This window comes from Anas acuta, chromosome 1 (genome assembly GCF_963932015.1).
Source record: "Anas acuta chromosome 1, bAnaAcu1.1, whole genome shotgun sequence".
Classification (NCBI taxonomy): domain Eukaryota; kingdom Metazoa; phylum Chordata; class Aves; order Anseriformes; family Anatidae; genus Anas; species Anas acuta.
Genome location: NC_088979.1, coordinates 105,932,555 through 105,959,596, shown reverse-complemented (window position 1 = coordinate 105,959,596; position 27,042 = coordinate 105,932,555). Strand labels below are relative to the sequence as shown.

The 27,042-nt window shown below is 34.9% G+C and overlaps 1 protein-coding gene across 3 annotated transcripts in view; it reads left to right on the top strand.

Annotated features, from left to right (window-relative positions):
* The window catches only part of GBE1 (1,4-alpha-glucan branching enzyme 1), a 169,916-nt gene that overhangs the window by 109,175 nt on the left and 33,699 nt on the right, over positions 1-27,042 (top strand). For all 3 annotated transcript variants that reach the window (XM_068691224.1, XM_068691217.1, XM_068691208.1), the window contains exon 12: positions 1,454-1,625. In XM_068691224.1, coding sequence (XP_068547325.1) covers positions 1,454-1,625 — 172 coding nt within the window. The remainder of the gene's footprint in view (positions 1-1,453; positions 1,626-27,042) is intronic.

Genomic DNA, 27,042 nt, shown 5'->3' with positions numbered 1-27,042 from the left:
TGTTAGGGTAACATTTTGGGGAAGTATTGTTAAGAGTTTTGTTTGCCTTCATACTCTCTGCTGCCTGTTAGCTACTGGCTGGTTTTGGAGACAGTACACTAAGCCAGATAGCCTGCTGGTCTGATGTCATACACTCCATGCACTTGTGTCTGTGTGAATACAGAAGTTAAGTAATCCTTTTATTGAAATAGAAGAATGCTCATTAACTATAAAAAGTAGAGCCAAATGAAAGGCATGCAAATGCAGGTCTGCTAAATACAGAACTTTTTAGCACTGTAGTCTTGCCCCTGTTGCATAATAACTTCTTCCTTAGCTTGAAGGAATTTATTTTTAACTTGAGGGAATTATCTATTTATGCCATTATATTGCTAGTCTGAAAACTGAAGGATGATGGGGCCTTTCAGCTAGAGCTGTTTCCATATAGACAACTGAGTTGTAATGTAGTGAGTTTTCACATTAGAGTATAAAGAGATGGGCTGATAAAACAAAAATAATATATTTGCATGCAAACACACCAAAATATTTTCAACTACCTGTATGCTAATATATTTGAATAATCCTAATAATATTAGAATAACCAACAGCATTTGTTTGGTGTTTTTCTATTCTTAAATAACAGCAAACACTACGAAGTTAGTAATTCAGTTACTGTTTTTTTGATAGAAATACTAGCTTATTTTGCTACCTTCTGTGAAATCAGAAAACTAGTAATATTCTTGATAGCATATAAATTAATGTTTCACACTCTGCATCTGTAAATCAGGAATATTGTTAGTAGCTCTTTATTTGTACATCGTAGGAACTTTACTTGAGAGGTTTGCTTTCTTAGTTTTGTTTTGTTTTTGTTTTTTTCCCTTACAAAAATTCCAAAGTGCTAGGTCTCTTGTGGCTTATTGAGTGTACACTAGCATTTTGCGTTTAATATATGTAGGCGAAAAGGTTCTCAGAAGTAATTGTGCAGTTTGATACCATCAAGTGAAATATAAGATCATAGCAAGGGTGAGATAGCTAGGAGCTGATTGACTGTATCCGTACACTCACAGGATTGCAAAGGAAGAGTGCAAAGTTGGGTCAGGTGTTCAGGCAGGGCTCAGCTCAGGGATGTCTCTGTGTCAACTTGCAGACTTTTTCTTTTTGACAGGAGATCACGTATCACAATCAAGTGGTTACACATCAAAAAAAATGCAACGCTGCAATAATTAGCAGCTAGGCTCATCAGCAGGGGCAGGATGTTCACTTTGTGAATTGGGACCAGACTGTGTACACCGAGTCACGTCCTTAACCCCTGGCCAGCCTTCTGAATGGCGCAGGTTGGAAGGAACCTTAAGGATCATCTTGTTCTAATGTTCCTTTTAGAATACAGAACACCTGTTTCAAAAAAAAAAAAGTTAGAAACACTTCTAGTACACTAGTACACTCAGGGGTTTTCTTCATTTTTTTTAAACTATTATAGGCACTTGTTGGTGATAAGACACTGGCATTTCGATTGATGGATGCAGAGATGTATACAAACATGAGTGTGCTCTCGCCTCTAACTCCAGTTATTGATCGTGGAATACAGCTTCATAAAATGATTCGTCTCATTACTCATGCACTTGGAGGAGACAGCTATCTCAACTTCATGGGTAAGTAATCTTAGGAGCATGCCTTTCATTTTCTCATCTACAGAAGGCTTGGCAGTGAAATCAAAAGATATGACACCATCTTATAGTCATGCTATTTATTTTTGAGCATAAATATTTTTGTAAAGATTTAGTACAAATGGTAATACACATTGTTTTTCTGTCTGTAAGATATACTGTAAGACAAGAAAATAAAATCAGGGTGGTTCCTAATTGTAACAGAAATAAGGTTTGGAAGTGTGCTAAGCTCTAGTTCAGAAGTTACTCTGATTTATAACTTAAACTAGTATTTTAATGGTAATTCTACGAGTCTGTCAGACGGTAAGCCTCGTCTTACAGAGCTAGCTTGTCTTTCATCTGTTATTCAGTTCCTAAGCTTTTTAGGGTAACAATGAAATAACTACGGATAGCTCTGTGCTTACTTCAATTACTCATTATCAAATAATTAGTGAAGGGAAGTAATCTGGAATCAGTTGATTTATATTTCATTGCTTCCAAGTGAAGAGCAGAAGCTTAATGAGGTGCAGGCAAGGACAAATCTTAGAGACAGGAAGCACGTCCTGCTGTGGAAGAAGGGAAGTAGTAAAAGCTAGATATACTTTTTGTTTGTAAGAAAAAAATAAAAATAACTGTTGCATTGCTTCCTAAGCACTACAAAAGCTTCAGTAGTTTCTCTCATTTGATCAACAAGCTGCAGTTCGATTTGGTAGTCTTAAAAATTGAATGTTGTTCTTATTTTTACATGCAACGCTGAAGCAATGTAAGCTTGATGCTGTCTTCTGGATTTTTATTCCTTAATTTTTTTGTGAAATAATCATTACTTTACAGAATTGTTTGTTGTTATTTTTGTTGTTGTTGTTGTTTGTTTGTTTTGTTTTGTTTTTGTTTGTTTTTTACTGTGATGTGGTGTGGCAAGTTTTGTATGGCAGTTCTGTTAGTCACATAAAGGGAAAAAAGGCTGAAAGCATGCTGAAAACAATTATTTTAGACAGTTTTTACACAGTGAAACACTTGAAAATTACATACTTTTTAGCTTAGTAATGCCTTCAGTTTTTGCTCTTAAATGTTTCATTACAAAGTTTGAGGAGCATTGGATATATTCTGCTTGCTTTCCTTAGTAGAATGTTTATAGTATACTGTGAAATAGATATATTATAATATATTTATAAGTTTAAAAAAATGAAAAAAACAAGTGGTGCTGACATTTGATTTAAACATGTTTGTGCTGATGTGTTCTCTTTCACAGTATTAGAACACTCAAACTTACATACCATGGCTGTAGTTTGGGGGTTTTCTTTTATTAAAGAACTAAAGTAACTTTAATACACTACAAAAATAAAAATAAAAAATATCATTGTATGGTATACTAGCGAAGCTATTGGTTTCAATAACATGTATGTAGGATACTTTCTCAAGAATGAAGAGTGAATGAAATAAATATTTGAATTGTGTAGTCAGGCACCGAAATGTACAAGCTATGATGTGTGCTGTTCTGTTCAGATTAGTGATACTACAGTAGTTGAGGAAGCAGGTGTTTAGAAAGTATGCGTACTAAACTGCAGATGTCTCTGTCCCAGATTGACTTCATAAGGTTAGAAAAATGATCAGTAATTCAATGTGGCATGTTAAATTCAGTGTGTCAATGCAGGTTGATTGAGCAATTAATATTGTGTATCCTTGAGTACTGCAAATGTTTCAGTAAATACATTATCATTTGCTATATGTAAAAGGTGGAAAAAAATTGTAATGAATGTTGGAGTAGAAAACTTATGTTCAGAATGCTTACAGTCTGGTGTACTTACAATGCTAGTTAAGCAAATACAGTGATAAATGAGTTTTCTAAATTTCAGTTTTGAGAGAAAGACGAGAGTTGGGAAGAGAAGCCTCAAGTGAGGTAGGAGGAAGAGGGCAGGGGGTGTCTCTTTTCAGAACACCTGGAGAAAGCACTCTGGGTGCCTCTGTGCTTCCCTGGGTCTTTCAATAAATCTATTGTTTTCTTCTGAAAACTAAGATGACAAAGCAACATGCTGCCTTTTCAATGCTTTGCTTACCTTAAGGAAAAGGAAACACCTAAAAATAAATAATAATGTATCGGGGTACACATGGAATTGGAAAACTGTGCTCTCAAAGATATGCTTGAATTTCTCTTTGAAGATCTAGAATGATATTTGACTACCCCACTGTTGGAGTATCACTTACATTCTGTATGTGAAAGATTGTTACTGAGAAGTTTTGTTTCCACTGATCACTGCTTGTGACTTTCTCCTGATGCTATTAACACAGGATAATTCTGTGTCCTTATTACAGACATCTATGAGAAACCATTGGAAAAGTCCTGGAAGTAATTATCCTAATTTTCCATGGTTTTTGGACATTAAATTTTCACTGACAGCCCAGTATAGGCAAGCAGTGACATATGAAAACTTAAGTGTGAACAGTAAAACTTTGCACATAAATTAATTTTCTAATAATACAGATCATTGGTATATTCTTTTCTACTGTCTGTTTCAGTTTTCTGTGCAGCTTTTGCAAGTAATCTCTGGGGTTTCATTTGCCCATCTGGAATGGAAGACTTAACCTAGAAAGGAAAAACTTAGCACGCTTCACTGAAAATGAGCATGACAGTGATTAACGTTCCGCTTTAGGGAATGAACACTCTGGAAGGACAGTTTGTTTAATAATAATAGTATTGTTTTATAGTAATTGTTTTGATACTTCTGCTGTATCTAAATCCTTTCCTTTCAAAGCACGTAGGGAGTAGCATCATACTATAGTTGCACTTTGTTCTGCCCAATTCCTGTTGTTGATGGAGATTTTAGTACTGAGACTGGCCAGTGCTGGTAAGAAAATGGTACGGGATTTTAGGAAATCACAAAAGTTACTAATTCTCTAATTCTTTTTGTGCTATGCTTTAATAAGGTCACAGTTTCCTCCTCCACTGGCAAGCTTCCATGAAGGTGTTAACGTAGATAATACACATCTGATTGTCTGAGATTTAATGACATTTTAAGAAAAAGTCCAAAGCATTCACAGTATCTGCCTGTATTAGTAGAAGTTACTTAAGTCACTTTTCTACTGGCAATATCGGTTCATACACAAGTATTTTTGTTTGTAATTGTAATGATACTGAAATACAACATGCATACAATATTAATGTAGTTCAAAACAGAAGAAAAATTTGGAAAAATATTTGGAGTCAAAGATATTTGCCTACTCTAATGTGAGGATTCAAAACAAAAATAAATACCCTACATCTGACTAAACTAGGTTCTTTATTGTCAATTCAACTACTACAAAGAACAAAAAGTCCTAAGGTTTGTTTATTTCCTAAATTGCTAAACAAAGACTAATAGAAGTTAAAAGACTTCTAAAATACTACAGGGATCTTCTGATCACACTTTGTGAATAAATTCACCACTGTTGTCATCCACTGGACAATGTCTAACTTGAACATTAAAAACTCTCATATATTTCCCATAAATACTAGCTGTACTGTTCTGTTTGTACGTTGCTTCATTTTCCATCCTGTCCTTGAAGAAAAGCTATCGGCAACTGTAGTAGTTCATTTCCTTGAATTTTTCTTTCCTATTCTCTTGCTCGTTGTCTGTACCCTGCAATTATGGAAAACCCTGCAGGACATGTTGAAGAGCTGTGCAGTTCTTCAGTGAGCTTGTTTCCATTTTCTCTCCTTATCTTGTGGTTCATCTGTGTCTACCTAAATTCAGGCAAGGAATGGTAACTGCTTTATTGCCTAGAATAGACGTAAGATCCAGCCTAAAGGGCCTTAAATAGCACTGTAGATCCTTGGGATCCCTTATAGCACAAATATTTACTGTTTTATGCCACTAAAATCGTGCTTTGCAGTTTGCAAACAATCATTTTCTTGCTTCCTTCTTCATTTAAAATAGGCTTAAACTTGAATCTATTGATTTAAATGGAGATTAATCCCAACATGAATCTCTAGTACTGTTTTCTGTGGCTTTTCTATAGTAAAACAACTGTTAATTAGGGCTCCAGAGACCAAGTTTCTCTCTCTCCCTGAAAAACAACAGGTTTTTTTCACTTAGAAGCAAGGAAATGATTTTCATTAACTACAGAAATTTGCAGTCACAATTGTTGAATGATGGTGTTACTGTTTGGGATGACATTTATCTCTGTTTCACTAATATCAAATCAATCTGAAAAGCTTCCTTTTCTTCCCACTCATCAGTTCACTTACAAAGTAGTTTATTTATATTTAGAGTTCTTTTTATTTTTTATGTTTTTTATGCTCTAAACAGTTTCTTCTCTAATGGTTTGGTATGAGAACTTGTTCTCTCTTTGGCCTTTAAAAAAATGATATGCATCAGTTATTCTTCCAAATGAGTATTCTGCAGAAAGAAACTTAGATTTTTGTAAGCTAAGGAATTTGATAATAAAAAGCATTTATTAGGCAAAAAAAAAACAAAACGCAATGTTAACCAAGGAAAGAAATAGTGCAAAAGCTATATCAGTTGCACCAATTTCAGTCTGGGAGATGCGCATACTATTTGCTTTAAGAATGCTAAGTTAAAGTTTGAAATAAAAAGATCAGAACATAACCTACAATATAAATTGGGATGTCATTTAAGGCAAAATGTATCTTTTTCTGATTCAAAACCTAAAATACTACTTTTCTTGCAAACTACTCTGGTTAAAAAGAAATTGTATTCAGAACAAGGATATTCATTTTAAACCAAAGGGGTTATTTTCTTTTTCTTAGAGATGTTGCAAACAAGTGACTCTGAATTTTATTTTTTCTGTTTACTTTCTTACAATTATTGCTGTTGTGCCTTGGTTTCAGTGATCATTGTGATTTTTTTGATCATAAGTTAGAAAATGGCCTTGCAAGAGCAAATACTTGTTAAACTAGCTCCATACAGTCAACTCCTGTTAATGAACAGTCTTAAAATGCTCAGCTAGTGAAAAATAGGGAGTTTGAAGTCATCCTCCTTCGTATGCTTAGCTGGTATACCTGGCAAATGTGCTTTTTGTGTTGCCAGTTCTACCAGGTGTTTTAATTTCATGGCAGTCTGACAGAAACAATTAAAATCATAGAATCATCTAAGTTGGAAAAGACCCTTAAGATCAAGCAAGGTGCAAAATAAGGGTGTTATCTGAGGTTTTACCTACAACTTGGCATAGACTTCTTGTCTGCCTACAGTGTTGTTCCACAGTACACCATATGCCCCCACTCAAAACTTAGGGAGTAGAAGTGGAGAATCCAGTTTTTTAAAATAGGCTTCCTATTTGGGGCTTTGAGTCTCTTCTGGAAGGTCTTCTAGATGTACAAATTGTTAATATATTTGTTCATTTACAGTTCAGTAAAATAAGCTTCACTTCAACATACACTCAAAATGCATTAGAGATTAGTACAAAAGCAATTAAAGAGGAAGACTGTCTCAGAATGTAACACAAACACATACGCACATGTCCATTTTTCCTTGTGTTCCAACTTCTCTTCACAAAGTGTGTCCAAATACTAGAAATTGGTTGTGGTAATTGATTCCATTTCCTACTTGAGAGGGTAGGGAATAGGTAGGCTCCATACCTGTGCGTATCTCTTTTAAATATGGAAATAAAATGGCTTCTTTCATACACGTAGTGATTAGTTATTGTCTACACTGTGGTTTCTCAAGTTAGGAGCCTTGAAAAATAAACCTTCATAGTCAGCAACATCCTCAGAACTCAGCTGTTGCTGCTCCGACATTTTTCATGGATTGAAATCTAGGTGTGATTTTTCCAGGGCAGGAGGGAGTCCTCTGAATTGAGGACTCTCAATGTCTTGTGTGACTTTTTTTTTTTTTCTTTTTCTTTTTCTCAGAGCAACGCTGACGTGTCAAGCAATGCTGATGTTTCCTTAGTTTGCGTCTACTTCTTGGGTCTTCATAGTATCAGATATTCAAGTATTATGAGTGGATATGTAGTAAATCAAACCATTCTAATTGGGTTATAAGGTTGGATTTTTTTTTTTGAATGATGAGTAGTTTTCCTTTTTTTTTTTTTTTTTCTTTCTCTGCTGTTACGGAGACTTTATTTATTTATTTATTTATTAACCTAAGTTATTTGGGGAAATTATAGATTTTCTTGTATTATGCTTAGTGCCACCATTTAATCACAATAACACTGGTATTGTGACCTCTGCTAATGTCTCAAGCTTTGTTCTTAAGACTCCATCTGTTTCCTTGCATCTTGTGTAGTTTGTACAGCTCGCAGTTCAGGTTTGTAACATCTCTGTCAACATGTGTGAGTGTATATAACCAGATCTACTGATACGATGGATTGTGTCACATGAAATCTTCTATATCTCTTTGTACAAAAGTCTTTGTTAGTGCTTTATTGTTCTGAAGAACGATCACAATAATAAGCTTGTGTATGTTACAACTTGGCATGTTTAGCAGTAATTTTCAGAAGAATTTCTCTAGTTAAGCATGAAAAATTATAATTTACAGAAATTATGACAAAATCATGATGTTATCGAAAGCATTTTCTACATCTTCTGGATTTTTGATTCTGCAGGACATAGCTGTTCCTTTGTCCTCTCATAATTGTTTTTTCCTCCTTTTGTAGCTATGAAGTTCAGGAAAATTTCAGTAAATGATAATTAGATTAAATATAGATGGCATTGATTTGTTTCACTTTGCTGTCTTTTATGAAAGAAATTAAATACTCAATAGTTAAATATAATCTAGTGGTTACAATGTCCTCACTAAATAGCCTTTTAAGTTTTCATTTTCTTCACCTTGATTCAAAATAAATTGAAAATCAACAGATCTACCTCGCTTTCAGATTCTTTTGCCTTTTTTATTGAATGTAACCACTGTAGTAAAATAACTGTCGTAAAAGTATCTCAGGCTTGCAGGGAGTTGTGCATGTTAATGCACATAAGTATACATGAAAAACTGTTAATTAGACTTCAGATGTAACATCTACGAATGTTATAATTTTGTGGAGGATAAAATATGGCCTGTTAGTATTGAAGTGTGGTAATTCTTTGTAACTCTAATATATTGAAAATTGATTGTGTGTGTGTGTATATGCACGCAAATATTTGCTTGATGATTCATTGTGCAAGCAATTAAGTGTATTCTTCTCAGCCTTTCTATGCTGTAATTAACTTGGATCCAAGCAAAACGCTTTGAATGTTGTCTGTTTATGTATTCTTGAAGTGCTTTAAAATGTATTGTAATTATTATAAAAACTTAGATTCATTCTATGAACTTTCTATTAACAATTAGGGCTTTTGAGAGAGCCTCAATATAAGGTATGTAAAAATGCCTTTGTTTTTTCTCTGAAAAGGCATTATGAACAAAATCATCATACAATCTAGCTTGTTCCCTCTTCTGAATAGAGAGCACTCTTGGGGTTATGTATGTGTTTTTTATGTTCTTGTGAAGGTTAAGTCCATCACTGCCTGTGTTCAGAATGATAGATTGATTATACTTATCATAGATAACCCGTCAACTTCTGACACTCTTGGTTCTTGATCTGAAAACACTGTACCAAAACCAAATGGAAAAAAAAGATATATTTTCAGACTTTCATGTAATTAAGCTGATCTGTATGTAAGTTTGGAACCTGCCATCAAGGTCCCAGTTGAATCAGAAATGAATGTTTATCTTTTTGAGAGACTAGACTTGCTTTTTTTTTCCCTCAGTGTTACCTTCTTCAACAAATTCATGTCAGAACATATAGTTTTCTAATAGGTTTTAGCTTCTTTGTCACAAAGCATAGGAGTTATGTTTATTTTCTAGTTTCTTGCCAGATGTCTGTAGAAACGGACGACTTGATTAAAAAAAAAAAAACAAAAAAAAAAAAAAAAAAAAAACACACAATGGAGCTGCTAAATCTGTCTAAGACCATCACTGGAAGAATTTTGTTTAAGAGCAGGGAAAAAGGGTAAGAGTACTCAACCCAAACAGTGGCAAATAGATTGTTTATGAACTATTTGTGTCATCAGTAAGGATGACCATTCATTAAAGAATACGTGTTGTGAATTGTCTTGTACAATTCTCTCCTTATGAAAGGAACTGGATCTGCTAAAGAGCTGTTCTCGTATTAAAGATTCTCTTCTCTCCCTACTGCTCATCGTACTTGATACAATTTTGTTGCTGATAATTTGTAACTACTCATATTTTGTTTTACTTTTGTCTTTAAGTTATTTCTGAAACTCCAAACACACTACAAACAGGGATGTTTTACTTCTATTTTTTGCTGTCTGTGTACTCAGTCTGGAAAGGACTCAGGAACTGCATGGTTTAGGTAAATTCTACCAAAAAGCAAGGAATTTTTTTCCCAATTATGCTTCGTAGGCTGGCTTTTAAAGAGAGAGAGGTGGCATAAAATGCATTTGCCTTTACATTACAATCAAATAATTTAGCAACATGAAACTATAGTGAGCTGATATAACAGCACGTGTAAGAATCTGTTAATCAGCAACTCTGCACTTGGTGATGCATTGTTCTTTCTCAGACTGGTGTAAGGCAATGCATAGACAAATAAAATTAAACCGTATGTGTAGAAAGGAATTGTTATTTTGAGACATGACTGAGCAGATAACATTTCATATTAGTAAAGTCTGAGTACTAGTATATCCTTAGGCATACATTCCAATTTGGATTTTAATGTGTGCAGTTGTGGTAATTTGAAATAAGTTCATCTCAGTAGCATCACTAATTCATTAGATCAAGGTAGTTTAAGCTGGAATAACACCTTTGTGGTGACACTGGAATAAAATCCCATGTCTTTGAGTTCAAGAACTTGTTTTCACAAGCCCTATTAGGATGAGATCTGCTCATTGTCTTAATTTTCTGAGGCCATCAATCTGACACTTACTCAGAAATTTACTAGAATATGAATTTAAACAGCATTGTAGTTGAATTTGCATTGATCGTCAAGGGGCAAGGTATTTTCTATGCAAATTTTAATAAGATGTAGTAAATTATGTGGTGGAAAGCATATTGAAACATCCCATATAAATTTTGACCTGTCTCTCGTATGTCTTTTGAGATCCTCAGTTTAAAATTTAAAACTGTGTAGGCATTAAGTGTCTCTAAAATTTATTATTGCAAGCATAGTCTTCATACTTTGATCTGGAGTACATTCCTGTTGTAATTTATTATAACCCTGTTGAAGTTTACAAAAAGAGAATTTGAAAGCACTCTAATCCGTTGGTGTCCTTTCATATGTCAAGAGACTTAATGAAAAATGCTTTAATATAGCAGTAGTCATGGAGAGGCAGCTATCTGTTGGTGTTGGAAGGAGGGAATGTGCAAGGTAGAAGGCAAACCAGAAAAATGTAGGGGTGGAAGAAAGCACACAGTCAGCCTGGTACTGTATTCGAGCTGCAAGGCTCAGTTAACCCAGGACAGCTGCTTTATCTTTCCTGCTATAAAAAAATACATTCTTGTACATAATTTAGGGCAAATGATTTCCATAGGCTCCAGAAATCATGAAAATACACTGAAAATTTGTTATTTTGGTTTAGTTTCAGAGATAAGTGAGGCAATCTTGTGTATGAATATAGAGCTGCTTTTAGTAAACATCTCAGGAAGGGAGATGAGGAATTTATAGTGGAGTAAATCAGAAAGGGATCTTAGGAAGACGATAAAATGGACTTTGGGTGAGCAGAAAATGAATTTTAAATGAATGTTGCTGTTTTTGGCGAATACAATACCTAGCTTTTGAGTTGGATTATCTTGTTGAATATAAAAGACTACATTCTATATATCTTAAGTAGAAGTAACTGCCAAGCTGGAAGACAAAGGTCTGACAGGCAAGGTCAGACAGGCAAGTTATTCCAATTGAATAGCTTCTTAACTAGCTTTTATTTTTTAGAGACTGTTGAAAAGGTAGTCTTTTAAGCCATTCCTGATTTCAGAGTCCATGACTACGAAACATTTCCCTTATGCTTATCATTTTTTAATTGAACTGTTAATACCAAATGCTGCAGGATGGCATGGATCACCTTGATAGTTGTATTATACATGTAGGTAACTCTTAGCTCAGCCTAAGCTCACAAGCTTTGTCTTCACAGTGAAGACATGGCCATATTCCAAAATGTTATTGTGGAAAAAAGGAAATTGGAAGGAAGAAAATAGATCCGTTAGTGTGGAGTGTCGAATCATCATCATGCCGTCCATTTAAATTATACTCATTAAATTTGAAAAGTAAAAACTTCAGAATTGTGTCGTGTGATTCTTACTAATTGATGTGCACCCTGAAGTAAAAATACACCCCGCACCTCCCACCCACCCTTAGCGTAGACTTCTATATAGGTGTCCTTTGTGCATGTGCTCTCTCTAGGAGTCAGGGAATATGTGCATCTGACCTCTTAAAAACAAACAAACAAGACCTCAGCCTGAATCAAATGTTTGGTTTTGTTTGTTTTTTGGGGGGTGGTCATTTATTTCAGTTCATAATGGCTGTCACAGTCTTAGAAAGTGAGGATTTTAACATAATATTGCTTGTAGGAAAAGTGCAGAATTCTGAACATAGATGACTTCCTCTCTCATCATAGCTGGCATGCTGGATGTTTACAGATATCAAAACTCTATAAATGCATATGCCATTTTCAGTAGGTTTCCGTTCATATTGTTGTGCTTTTTTCCTGTGTTCTATTTATCCGTACTTAGGCATCTTTGCAGACCTCTTTCTAATTTGTGAAGAGAATTCTTTAAAAATCCTTTATTTTTTCAATGTATTTTAAAATGTTTTCTCTAATAATATTTCAATATTTTTGATTTTAGAGAAAGAAAAGTATACTCTAGCAAGCACTACTGAAAAACTTTTATATATAGCAATTGTATGTGTAAAATACTACTTCATCTTGTTTCTGAATTTTCTTTATCCTGATGGCCTTCCTTATATGAACTCTTATCTTAATACGTGTCATACTTGCAAACATCTCAGTACTAAAACGTTCATTCTGAAAAAGTAAAGGTGATCTAGAAGAAAGTGATGGAGGTGCTATTTGGCATAACTTCTATTCCTGCCTGCAGGTGCTTTTCTGAGGAGAAATTGGAAGATCAGCCAGTCCAATCACTTCAACTGAAGTGTGTATTTTTGTTTTAAGTTCCATTTTCTTTTTGGCTTTTTCATGAAGATTATTTCATTTTGTCTGATTTAATCCAAAGTTTTAGAAGCTATGCTTCAAGCTGTGCTTATACCTTCTTGTTACGTTTTAGTATGACTATTCAAAGCCCATAAGTTGATGTTGATAATCATACTGGAATATTGACATGTTAATTTCAGTAGATATGAAAAGAACTGGTTTTATTTGTGCAGACTTCTCCAGTATGTGAACTTTGTTCTTATGGTTTCCAAAAAAAAAAAAAAAAGCTCTAATGTTGTTACAGTGCTGGCTGTGAGTAGTCTTCGAAATTTAGTAAGCTATTAGTTGGTATGCTGTCTTCCTGCTTACGGGAAAGAAGGGCATCTCAATTAAAAAATGATGAAGCAGGGAGTCTCTTATGAAATATGAAGGCCATTTTAAATTGAGTTTAACTTTGATATAGCTGAAGTTTTTCAGATAAAATATAAAATTCCATTTTCTGTATTTACACTTTGCATTTATATTTGTAGGCCAACAGGACAGTGTTCTGGCATTTTTCATTTCCTGCATTAAAGTGGTGTTTGGTTTGTACGCTGCACATAGCAATACATGACTAAATCTATTGCTTTGTCTCTGAAACCTTACATACAGAAGAGAAGAAGGCATAGAAATAAAGCTGCTCTTCATTATAGCTGCTTTATTATATCATTTTGGTAATCTTCTTGATTCTTGGTGTTTTCTGTTATATGAAGACATTGAAAATACTGAAACAGGCACTCTTGAACTAGACAGAAAACAGCATGTTGTGTGTCCAAAGGTCTTACGTTCCACTCCTTCGGTGCCTAACTGTACATATGGAAGTGTTTGTGCTAGAAGTATTTCTCCAGTATGGAATTCATGCAATATGTATAGAGAAAATTGTACTGTAGTTGTACTGTATCTTTCTTCCTGTAAGAAGATTTTTTTAATTTTCCACTTTGTATGGGGTTGATGTGAGCCATATCTGAGAGATACCAAAAGGCTGGATCTAATGATATAAGATTTTCTTGGTTCTTTCCCCCCTAGCCACTCCCCATTTCCCACTTTCCAATGCAGTATCAGATTTTAAAAGAATTTCTGACTTTCTCATGATAAAATGTTCCCATTAAGATCTGAATAAGAAAACAAGTAGTGAAATAAGCTACCAGCGTTTTATGCCCATGTAAAAGACTGAAATGAAACAAAAGAGGAAGACTAAAGATATTGGTAACTTTTTTGCAATTATGTATGTAATTTACCTTGTTTCAGAGAACTGTCTTCCCCCTTTATTAAAGAAGATCCATGTAAAGCATTTACCACCTTAGTAACATCATTTTTTTTAAATAAACAAGAAATGAAAAATCATCATTGAAAAGTATTTCAGCTATTCAAATCAAAATTTCTTTGTGTAAGTAATCTGTAATGGTTTCTTGTCTCTGTTTTGTGTTTTGCTTTTGTCACTTTGAATTTCTGTACAGTGTTGCTGGAGGGAGAGAGGAGAAATCATCTTAGTGTTTGTAAATATTTGGCTTTCTTCAAACAGCTTTAACACAACATTTTTCTGACATTGAAGCAAGCTTTTCTTCTGAAATCAAAGTTTACTTTTCCTTTGAACCAAAGAATCCTTGTCTTAGGGGCAGAAAAAGCATTACATTCTTCTTAATATGGTTGCAATACTTCTTCAGCTCGGGTCCTAAGAAAGCTGCATCATTTCTTTGTATGGAGAGCAATGATAGCATTGATATAGTACTTCAAATGCATACAAGTTTCAGTAAAATAGAATGATAATTTTGGAATACTGTTTTAAAATAGAATGGTCAATACATGCATACAGAATTTCTAGCAATTACTTACTCTCTGGGGTAGGGAAAGGAGGAGTATCCCTTAAAACATCTTAAAACATTCTTCTAGTAAAAAATTGCTCAAGGAAAAGAGTTGGAGGTGGCTACTTAAATGAGTTTACATGTAGTATTTTATATAGCTAATTTAGAAGTATTTGTTTCAAAAAAAAAAAAAGAAGAAAAAGATTAAAAATTTACCATGTTTTAAGCAGCTGAAATGTAATTTAGATTTATAATCTGCACCCATTCTCATTTATCAATGTAAATATATTTGTATGTGTTAACTTGGTGTCACAGGGAAAACCTAAAATCATTAGTTACATATGTCTTGAAAGATTCTGGTGTTGTTACGCCTTCAGTCTTAGGGCTCAGCTAAGTGTGTTTCAAGTATAAGAGGAATACTGCCATCTGTGGATAAAGCAAACTTAGAATTTCAAAACCTGAAGTAGCTGTAATTGGAAAATAGGGATGTATGATATACTGAAATGAAGACGGATAATTCACTGTGAATCTATGTCTCTTGGAAATGGATCTCATAGGTTTGCAGTGTTAGGCTATTCACCTATTTCCTAACTTTGAATGAAATTGTTTGGAAAAAAAAAATCACAAATATTAAGATAGATGATGAATCTCGCTTTATGATACCTTTCTTTCCTGTGGGAATAACTCCAGACAAGAAGCTCTTATTCTGTTGTACAAAAACACTTGGTCTGAGTCAGCCCTTCCCCAGTTACACCATCCAAAATGTAAGTTCTTTCTCCTGCATGTACCACCTGGATGAAAAGAAAGAGTACCTGATCAGTTGCCTATGAAGTCTTCCAGACAGTTGTTTATAAGTATTTTTAACATTCTGAATTTGTGAAATGATCAGATAGAATTTTGTAAAGTAAAATGAAATTGAAAAACAACAAACAAACAAACAACAACAACAACCTCAACACATGTGTTTTGTCGTGTATATTTTGGTCACTTCGGGCAGGTCACTTTGCCCGTTCTTGTTCCCTTGATTACTAACTGAACTACGTACTCTAAGATTATCTTCTTGTCAATACAAATGCAGTTAGAGAGATCAAAATACATAGGTTCCACTTTTCTGCTGCCTTTTGGTAAGGACTAAAAGCTGGTACTGTGAGGTGATGTGGTGAATTCAGCAAGTTATTTATATTAAAAGTTTTTATACTTAGCTCTTCTGAGGCTTTTCTAAATAATATATGTATTTTTTAAATACCAGTAGTTTGAAGTCTAGCAGGTAACCTCTGCTTCTGTCTGTGGATCCATGCTGCTCAGCTCCTATTCATGCACGTGTACCTCATGCTAGTGCTCGCAATGTATGTGCTGATGGCACATTTGGAGTTACGTATGTAATATGCCAATCATCAGAAAATGTTCATTCATAGATTACTGATTTCCTAGTTACTTGAACAAATTTCTATGCTAAAACTGGTAGGTGAAGTATGGAATTGGCAGAAGCTCTGCCTAATGGCGCTCTGAGTACCTCTTAGATGCTCTTCATCAAAAGACAAAAAGGCAAATGGCCAAAATCTTGTCTCTAGTCCTTGTCCCTGTAGTAAGAATGATTACTTGAAAGAATTGGGATGGAATAATGCCACTTAATGCAATGCATCTTGCAGCTTTTCTGAGGTCTCTTAAAGTTGTTTCTTTAAGGTATTGCCTATTCAGAAGTACAAGGAGAGGAGCATATAAAAGATTAATAGATTAATATACAGAAAGGGCATGTTCTGCTACAACTGATGTTTTTAAGCAAGAATATGGTGACATTCAGTTATGATCCAGTTTGTTGATGACAACATTCCTTGTAAATTTTCCCACTTTATTTTGTTCTAAATTTTGATAAATATCCGGTTTTAGCTCGTTCTATAACTACGACAAGATTTTTTTCCTGTCTTCTTCCATTAAAAAAAAAAAAAAAAAGACGAATGACTGAATGACTGTCCTGTGAGGCTTTCTCTAATCTTAGAGATTTTGGATGGTATTATTTTATAAATCACTTGCTATTTGTAGCATAGGAACCATCAGTACCAGTTTTCTGCAGTGCACTCCTCTTTTTCTCTGAGGAGTGATGTTTCTCTTTGGCTTCCAAAGCTATTGCCTGCTGGGCAATTGCCTGATGGGCTGTACCTAAACCTGCTAAATTGCTTTTCGTCTTTCCTTTATTTTCTTCTTTCCTGTATTCTGTTTCCCCCATCCATTTCTCAATTGTGCTGACACTGATTAAATGTACACGAGTCAAGCCTATCTTTAAATTACATTTGTAAATACAGCCTATCTGTTTGTCAGGACACTTGTTGCGGTCTGCTGTAGCATCCTTGTTGCACTGCACGCCACCCCCAGAGCAGACAGCTGCTTTGTGAGAGCCAGGAGCTGACTTGCAGCACCATCCTTAAGTTACTCAAGCAGGGACCTGTTTCATAAATTTTCTTACCCTGTGTGCTGTGTGAAAACGTTCAGGTTTTGTTTTTTTGTCCCTCCCCTGCAAAGCGTAGAAACATATCATGAGAAGTTCTTTGCATCTGATGCAATTAATTGCAGATTAGTACGAGAAGATAATGCTCTTCAGAGACTGATTGTTAGTTACAGCTTTTCCTTATGCTATTCTGGTATTGTAGGCAGTCACGTAATATGCAAGCAATATGTTGGGACTATATTTTAACTTTTCTCGTTTCATACTCTGAGGTGTGAATAAAAAAGGCTTGGTGAGGATCGGGTTCAAGATAATTTGAAGTCAAATTTTGCATCTTTTCCATCCATACAAAACACTTGTATGCATAGAATCCACATGAAGCGACTGCAAATCTATCCTAAATTGTAGGAGCTGATGTAATGATTGTTCTAAGGCTAAGTACTTTTGTGGAGGCAGTACATCTCAATGATTTTAAATGAATTCTGACTCTTAGCATTATGCAGTGCAATAACTGCTGGATCTTGCAAAAAGTTCAGAATAACTTTTTTAAGATGTGTGTGCGATTTGGTCCCTATTCCAGTGGGAGACAGAATGAGTGAATACCAGGACAATTAACTGAGTTGGACAGGTCAGAACCAAGTCATCTGAGGCTTTTGTGCATTAATGTAGACATTTCACGCATTTTCATTAATAGATCTCATTTACAGACAGACAAAGCATTGAATTCACGCTATACCTTTCTGTTCTGTGACTGAACAGTTGAATTTTCAGTCAGTTCAATATACTGCCTCCAATGATGATTTGAATTTTATTTTTTAAACTTGCCCATTTTATAGCATGGCTGTGTACAGAGACCGAACTTACTGGTGTCTAACTTTTCTTACTGAAAACCAAGACTTGCAAGATTCAATATCCTTTTCTTCACAGCAAAAAATAAAAATAAAGAAATGCCAGCAATATAGATAATCTTGCCTCTAGCCATCCTGATTTTGATTGACTGTAATGAACAGAGATCTTGCAACAGACTAAGCTGTCACCATACAATTATTGTAGTGGTGTTTTGGAAATATGCTAAAAGTAATAACCATCACTTACAAAAATGTTTTAAGTGTCAGGTTATAGTCTTGAATGAACCAGTCACTTTCTTTCATTTCTAATGTAACAGTAGCTCAGAAAAACAACAACAAAAACAAACAAACAAAAGAACACCACAAAGATAACATTGAACAAGTTGAAAGGAGACTCTGAAACAATGAATCCACAGATTGATGTGGGAGGTTATTCTGATATACGCACTAATTACATATATATCAACATAAATATTTATGAACCATTGGCGATGCTGCTTTTGAAACATGCTCTGCAAAGCAGGAGTTTCACTCTTTGGAATATGAGTATATTTCAAAGGCAGTTTTTCTTTCAAATTAGCATGAGAAGTCAAGTTTTTCCGAGATGAAAAATCAGCAAGTTATTTCCACATGATAAAATTTAAAGTGTTTATACTACTGTAGTCGTGTATTTTTTTTACTGGTGAGCAGAAGGAAAATGAATCAGAATGTAAGTGCAGTGTTTAATTTGGTGTAGTGCAAATGAGAATGTGAAACTCTTGAGGCTTCCTCTGTTGCCTCTAACTTTTATCTAAGTTATTAAGTAAAAATTACTTCTACAACGTAGCAAATCACACTGAAATGCTGTGGCCTGAGTGGGAATGCCAAATAAGCAATGCATAATGCTGTGTTGTGGTTCTGAGTTGGTGAGTTTATTTTGTCTGGAAGTAGAGCTAGAAAACATTAAACCAACATTTGTGTTAGAAACATGTAAATTTCATCACTCATTTCCAAATTAATATCTTATGCAAAGTTACTGTGCAGTTCAGTGCCTGAAGAGGACCACAGTCTACAGTGGGAGAGCAGTGTCACTGTTATTTCTCTGGCATGTTACGAAGTCTTGGGATCACCAGCTGCCCTTGGAGGACCAACAGCAGTTTCTGCCGATGGCTGCAGGCAGTCCAGGTGGATGAGGCTGCAGTTGGGCAGAGCTGCTTATCTTGGAACAAGGCAGTGTGGGGCAAGTGATAAGCAATACCTTAAAGCTGTAGGAGACAGTGGCTACTGGCTCAGTGCTTCAACTGAATTTTTGTCCATCGATCTGTGTGAGCAGCAGCATAGTCAGACCTTAGCTAGCCTTGAACTCAGTAAGGGCTTCTGCCGCTCCTGGTGCAAAGTCTTGTCTTTCTTATAAACAGGGCTATCTGGTTTCTTCTGGGCCTGATCCACCTTTATATTTTTTTCTTTTTCAAACTCTGCTGTTGGGTTAAATGGCTTCATTGACACAAAATATCATCAACTTTTAAATGCAAGTATATGTAGCTGTGGTATATTTTGGATCTTTTTACAACTCATTCAGTATATTGCTCTCAAATATATATATATATATATATATATATATATATACACACATTTATATATATATGAAATGAATACGAGCATTTGAAAATGGCAGGATGAGGGGTTTGATTTTGTTTGTTGCCCACATTCAGTCCTTTATCTACACACAATTATTTTCATTAATGTTACACATAACAACACCTAACATTTACATTGATGACTGTATAGGAAAGCAGCTCTATTAGCTGGCGTGTCTTACCTCAGGTTTCTTCTATACTGTTAGCAAAAGTAACAGCTCTCAAAATGTCATTTCTGTATTTATTTTTCCCTAGCATGTTTGATTTTACAGATGGCTAATATTTCATTCATAGCACAGCAGTAGCCCTGAAGCAAAGGGGATAGTTGGCCAATCTTCTTTTTCAGTGTCAGTAGCTGGCATTTATTTTCGTCTGCTGTGTATATTAAAAAAAAAAAAAAAAAATCTAACTTGAAATCCTCAATCCATGATTATTTAGCATCAACGTCGTACATTCTTTTCCTGAGAAGTAGAAATACAATAAAAATTTAAATGTCTTCCTGCTAAGTAGTGGAATTGAAGTAGTTGTAGAAAGAAGATACACTGTGCTGAACAGTAGGAATGCTGTATTTTGCCAGAGCTATGCTTTTTTTTTTTTTTTATCAGCTCACTGAGGCAAGTCTATTTTTCGAAACAAATTATTTTTGAGAGAACTGTGTAAAAGAAACCTGATCTGAAAATGCTTGCAACTCTTCTCATTTTGGAAGGCTTTCTATATTCTGAAACACTGCCAATACTTAATATTGGGTCAAATATTTGCTTTTCTTTTTGACGGTGGTTTTGGATGTGCTAACCAAGCACTACGTGTGTTATGTTGGAGTCGTGTCACCAAACCCCCTAACAGTTAATTAAAAGACTCTACTGAATACTTTGAATGTACAATGACTGCATCATACTGATCTATATTTTCTAAAGTGTATGTGATTGGAAGGTGTGAATTACATTCATGTAACTTCTTTAACATGTGCTGCCATAATGATTATTTGCTAAGTTAGGAACCAGCAAGGATATTAATGTAAAAAGTTTCTTATCAAGTGTGACACGTGACTTATTTTGGAATCATTTTGCTGTTTTTTATTTTTCAGTGTGGTGAAAATCTCTGCTAACAATATGATTTTCTGTATGATAATTTATTTGGTCCACGTACTCAGGCCTTGAGTTTTGTAACTTACCTCAGAGATTAAACTATGTCCAGTCTTAATTATACAGTGGTTGCATTCATTTGCAACAGATCAGTTAATTACACATTAATCAGAATTCAGCTGGATTGTAAAACCTAGCCTGTTTAAAAGCACATAAAGTTCATATGCCAATCAGCATGCCTTGATGAGATGTGCTGGCATCTATTGCCAATACATCAAATTTATCTTTTGCTCTTTGTACAGGAGCTCTGCACAACTTCATTCCATATCTCAGAGCAATCTGTAGCACTGTGATACATGTCCAAATATCCTAGGGCATGCCCTAGGATCAGAAAGACCTGCCAAGGACCATGCTCACAAATAGGTTTTCTCTGACTCCAAGGTAACTTTGTAAATGAAGCAGGTCTTTGTAGGCATCACTGTCAATGAAATGCAATCAGAGAATGTGAAATAAGCTCCTTAAAGTAAGGGCTATCAGAGCACTGCTACCTTTTGTTTGAAGTGTAAGCCATGCGTTCAGCTTGGCTACCCTCACACAAATCTGTAAATGATACGTCTGAAAACAGCAAAGACCATCTACCCATGTGAATTACAATAGCGTATGCATTTTCACAGAAAGGATGATGAGTGGATAGGCAGGTAGCACTTCCAAGGTGTGGACACTTTGAACACTGCTGCTTGGATAATACTGCCACTGTTGCGCTGGAATCTTCTGTAGGAGGAATGCTACAAACTGGAAATATTTCAGAATAGGACATGCGTAACTCTGTAGCTGTTCCTGCTTGGTTTTACTTGTTTTCTGTTTATTTCAACAAATTTCCAAGCAAATGTCCTTGTGCTTCCAAAGTATGGCTCAAGTTAGATATTAGTCATACAACAGATTTCAGCTGTTGTATCTGTTTAGAAACAAATAGACCATTTGATTGCATTTTAATATAAATATATATTAAATGTTTTTGATTTTGTGTATTTATACAAATGTATGAGCTCACAGTAGTGAGGCATTACAGTAATAGATTGCTTTGAATAAGTGTGACATCCTGCAAGTGGGATACTGCTTGTACCTTCAAAATTCACAAGTCAGTTATGTAGCTTTCAAAATATAAATAAATCCATTTCTTTAAATACATTGAAACATATTTGGTGTGTGAACTGCAGATACTTTTGGCTGGCAGGGTGTTTTTTGTTTTTCTTCAATTTGATTTTTTTTAATCATAGAGGTCTAACATCAGTATCCACAGCATTAAGACTGAGCGTATAGGAGGTAAGTCTCTAGACCGTTCCAGAGCACCTTTGCCTGACATGGTGGCACTATACTTGCTCTACTTTTTTTGGTGTTTTCCATCTTTTTGAGGGAAAGGGTGGTGTAGCTAACAGTAAGATGCTGTGTACTTTTTAAAGATTATTACAATAACCACAGAGTTCAGTTTTTGAAATTGTCTTAGTGGGTGCCCCAGTCGCTGTAAAACAATGGTAAATGAGGTGTTTGAACCCGTGAAGGTCTTAACAAGATAATTTTGAAACAAGTACTTTTTAAATAAGTCTTTAAATGTATTCTCAGTGTGCCAGGGTGAGTCACGTTCAGGTGGAGGGCAGGAGGCAGCTGACAGGAAGCTTTAATGTAGGCTCAAAGCAGCAGCTGTGTGATTCTGGGAGGAGTCTTGGGAATGTAATTCTTTGAGGGTATTAGATAGGAAGAAGTTCAGAGCTGTTACTAGAAGTGTTCTCTGATAGCTGATTTGTGCTATGGTTTCAAGAAAATGAGACTTTGTCTTACTGTTTTGTTTGGCATAGGAAAGAGTGGCTTGATGTGTGGACAGTTGAATGAATTCCTAATTCAACATCTATCTCCCTTCTACTTTCCTTGTTGCATCAGTTCTGTGTATGAAGCATATATTGAGCAAATAAAATACTTCTAGTGCATATAGTAGTGTATTTACAATAAAGGAGATGATTTCCCAGAGTAGATGATGTGCCAGTTGTGAAGAAGACTTTCTTTATGTGTTTGAGTAGAAGATGAGAAGGCTTACGTTTTCTGTGCACTATTTTCACTTTTCTAAGAACTGGGTTATTTCAAATACATAAGAAATTTAACAGCTCTTTTTAGAGTCAGATGCTATGAAGAAGTTTGTCCAAAAAAACAAAAATAATAATTGTTTAGATTTATGTATATCTGCTGGGGCTTTTTACCTTCTTGTATCAAGTTGTGCTCCCAGATAGCTGCTTTGCTTGTTGTTTTTACATACCTTGCAGTCCTTTTTCTACTGTAATTAAGTTTTTGGTGAATCTCCAAACTACAAATGCAACCTTTTTTTTTTTTTTTTTTTTTTTAAACTTATGGACTGCTTTTTGAGTTGGTCCAAACTTTTATGTCAAATTTTTCTCATTTTGTGCTTTTAGAAAATGCATATTTACTTAATTTTAACTACGTTTGCTCCTATAGCAAGCACAGAATATTACTGAACAATGTAAACTTTCATTGTTGATTTACATCATATGAAAAGCTTTAACTTCCTCTTGTATCAAATATCATTCAAGTGGCCTTTTTTGTTAGTTTTCATTTACTTTCACTTGCATAATCCTTTATCTACTTCCTCAAAATTAGAGGATGAAATTCTAGATTAACCAAAGCCAGTAAGCAAGCTGCCATTTACTTAATGTATTATGGGAAAAAATCCGTGTTGTGTGACCTCTTCCTGTTCCAGTCTGGCCCTTGATTCGCCTTTGAAATACATTGACCTGTCAGTTGTGGTATCCGGCAATACCCAGCAGTATGTCATACAGAAAGAATTAGCTAGAACTTATTTGACCACATCTGTTCAGGAAAGTTTCTTCTTGGAGTGTTTGCTTTTTTTTTTTTTTGGTGGTGATTTTTTTTTTAATTTTATAGACCTTTGCAGTATAGTAAGAAAAGATGTGTTGTGGAATATCTGTGTTTCTAAATATTTCTGGGATCTCTTGAAACTGGTTACCTAAATAATATATACAGTGCATGTAGGCATGAATACTGTGACATTTCCACTATGCTTGCGAGTTATAATCTGTTGTTTTTGTCAAGATTCAGCTAATAGGAAACAGAATAATGGAAATGAGTGTAGTGTAACAGCAACATGTTTAGTTTACATTGTTACTCAAATTGTTAAATACTGTATATGAGAATAGTTTAAATTTTAAGTCTCAAATGTATTATTCTGCCCTGGGGAAGGGGTGCTTACATCTAAGCATTCATAGCAATCTATTCTACCTAAGAATAGGTAGAATAACCATCCTCTCAAAGTCCCTTCTGGTCTAGATAACTTCTCATCTAGATGACATCTTTTCTTGTCCACTTGTATGAACTGCTGAAGCTCCTAAGCTCTGTTCCCTAAAGTATTTAAGGAACAACTTGTCTGCCCATAGAACTGAATGTTATCAGTGGTGATACTAACATTTCATTAATATGAAATACTCTTCTGTTGAAACACTACAGAAATGTAAGTGAAAGTGTTTATTACATAGAAATGTTTCTCTGTTTAAATATAGTTCTGAGTGTGCTGCACTTTACCTCTGCTGAAAAGAAAAACATAAATCATACTGTACAGTGTCATGGTCTGTCCACTCTGACTGTGCCAAGCTATTCCTCTGTGTAAGTGAGCTTCGCAACCATCCTGCCTTTCCTGATGCAAGTACACAGAGTCGACGCTTCCGAGTAGAAATAGTTGTGGTTTCTTTTCTACAATTGATCTGACAAAAGAAAGGATCAGTTTGAAAAATGAGGACTAAACAATACTATTTAATACCACTGGAACTTTTGAAGAACTGTAAAATTATTTCCTTTAAGAACTTGGAACAGTTTTTATCAACATTATAGAATTTCATGGTACAAAAACTCAAGCTTTCTACCATCAGCAGAAAATGAGTGAAGACAGGCCAACCTTGATAGGACAGGGTTGCAGAGAGAGAGGCAAGGCATTCATTGATACACCACAACCCAGAAAACGCTATTTTGCTTTAAACTTTCTTGAAGAGGGGGACAGAAGTGTGCTTAAACATTATCAAAATATAATAATAATAACAATAACTACATTTTAAAGCTACTTAACATTTCAGTTCTAAGCAAGGCTCCAATCCACTCATAGTTCTCACTGATTAGTTTTTTCAAGGTACTTGCAGAGAAAGCAGACTAAAAAATATAAGAAAACAAAGTAATATTGTCTTCCAATAATTATGTTGTAAGCTCTTGCCAGTATATGACTTGCACGTACATATAATGCAACCTGCTGCCTCGAGGCAGGGTCAGATTCCCTGCATAATTTGATCCTGCTTCAATAGATCAGATTGGACTGGAGGTGGTTATAGGTGCCTCATCCCAATAAAACTTAGTGGAACAGTTTCACCACGCTTAGAGTGTCCTCTCCTGTCCCACCCTGTCACAGTCATCTTTGAAAATTGCTGTGCTCTTTCTTTACCCATGTAGAGGACTGGATCATAATATATTGATCATAGTATTGATCACTGTTTATAACCATACTTGTTTCAGGAAGTTGTTTTCATGCCCTATTACTCAAACTTTAACAAGCAACTCCAGTTCTTTGAATTCTTTTCCATAGTGCAAGTAACTTGGTAAACAGATGTAAAGCAAAAAGGAAAATGTTGTCTTCAAATACTGTGATAGAATACAATAGTTTAGAAAGACTGTGAGGATAACAAATAATCTTTGGGCAGCTACCTGAAATGTGAGACAGCAAGAGCTTTGGGAAACCAAGCTAGTATCTTCATATGAAACTGTATGTGAGGAAGTGTCAGCTGGCTTAAAGTTCTTTCAGAGAGATCTGCTGAAGGAGAGAACTGTGAGGGAATTTGTTTTCAGGAGCTGAAGGGCAGTTCTGCTCTGTGTCATGCAGATGCATGAGTTAGTGCAAAGATCTCAATGTGTTCCTGCAATGTTCTGTGTTATAGCCATTCTCCCCAAAAGAGATGCTTCAATGGGCCAGACACAGCCCTTGGAAATACACATGGGAACTAGGGTGTCAACTGTATCGTTTTAGTGGCATGTGAATGTAATAGACATAAAGTAAAATATATTTTGCAGAAGTTTGTGATATGGGCTTATTTCCTTGGCTTCTCTTTTACTTTGCAGTGGTATTTTACTCTTGAATTCTATAGAGACTTCGAAACATTTTTTTCCAGTTTAAAATGAAGACATACAAGATAGTAGAATGTAGCTATTACTGGTTGTGGGAAATGTCTTTTAATGGAATTTCTGTTGATCTCTTATTTGGTAAATAGGCTGTGTAAAGAATAGGTTACAATAAATTGGTTTTGAAGAGGATATTTTAGAGTATTTATCATTGTGAACTTTTAAAGTGCTGTGATCAGCTAATATTTCATCAGGGGAAAAAAAGCTAATTAAATATTGCATGTTGCAGTATATGTCAAAATGGAGGCCTTCTGATAGGGATGAAAACTTAGTGTCTACACGCAGGTAAAGATTAACTGCATTTGATTTGTCTAGGCTTGACAACCTGTGTACAAAGGAATAGCCTGATGTGATTTGAAATGGCCAGGAAATTAAATATGAAAATGAGAGTACAGGACCTTTTAACAATAATATTAAATTAATACAGTATCTTGCAAGTGCACAGATTTGGTAAGCATTTGTTTACTTCTACTAAAAAAAAAAAAGTAAATTATGAATTTAAACAAAGTCTCTTATACCAGAATATTTGCTTTTCTGGGTGATTTGTTTGTATTAACCCGTGGCATTTTGCCTTAATGACTGAGAGAATAATGAAGCAGATCTGTTTGCTTTGACAAGAAGGCATTTATTGCGAGTGACATATACTGCAAAGGTATCTCTTTTGGAGGAGAAAAGGTCAGTAACCAGCAAATGCTTTAAAAAAATAAAAATAAAAGTAATGAGATCCTTGGAGTGGTGAAAATAACATATAAAGCTAATGTTTTCTTGCTGAGCAATGTTGTACAGGTTTTTTGTTAACAAAAACTTTGGTACATGTCACAAATAACTTTTATATACACACAGTTTTATTTGGTTTATAAATAAATGAAAATTATGCTGTACTTTATTCTTTTCAATTTTGCAAGAGCTAATATTCCTCAACATACAGCTGTTTTGTTATGAAAGTCTTGTGCAGAAAATTTCACTGCTACCAATGGTCATCAGAGCAGAAAGGCTTAAAGCAGAATTAAAATGTGTACTACTTAAACGCCTTAATATTCAGATAACGGGTGATATAATGTGTAGTATAATATTTGGAAGTGCAACCTGTTGCTGTTGTATGTGTGAATCTAATACAGGCCTCCATGTTGGCTTCTATCCATTTAAAATTATTTTTTCCTCCTGAAAATGAGTAGAGGCTGACAGTGTGTCAGGAGATATCACCATTCAAGCTTCTTGTATTCTTAAGTTGTTTTCAATATTCTGCTTTTAGACACCGTTGAAAACAGGTAGCTCGGATAAAGG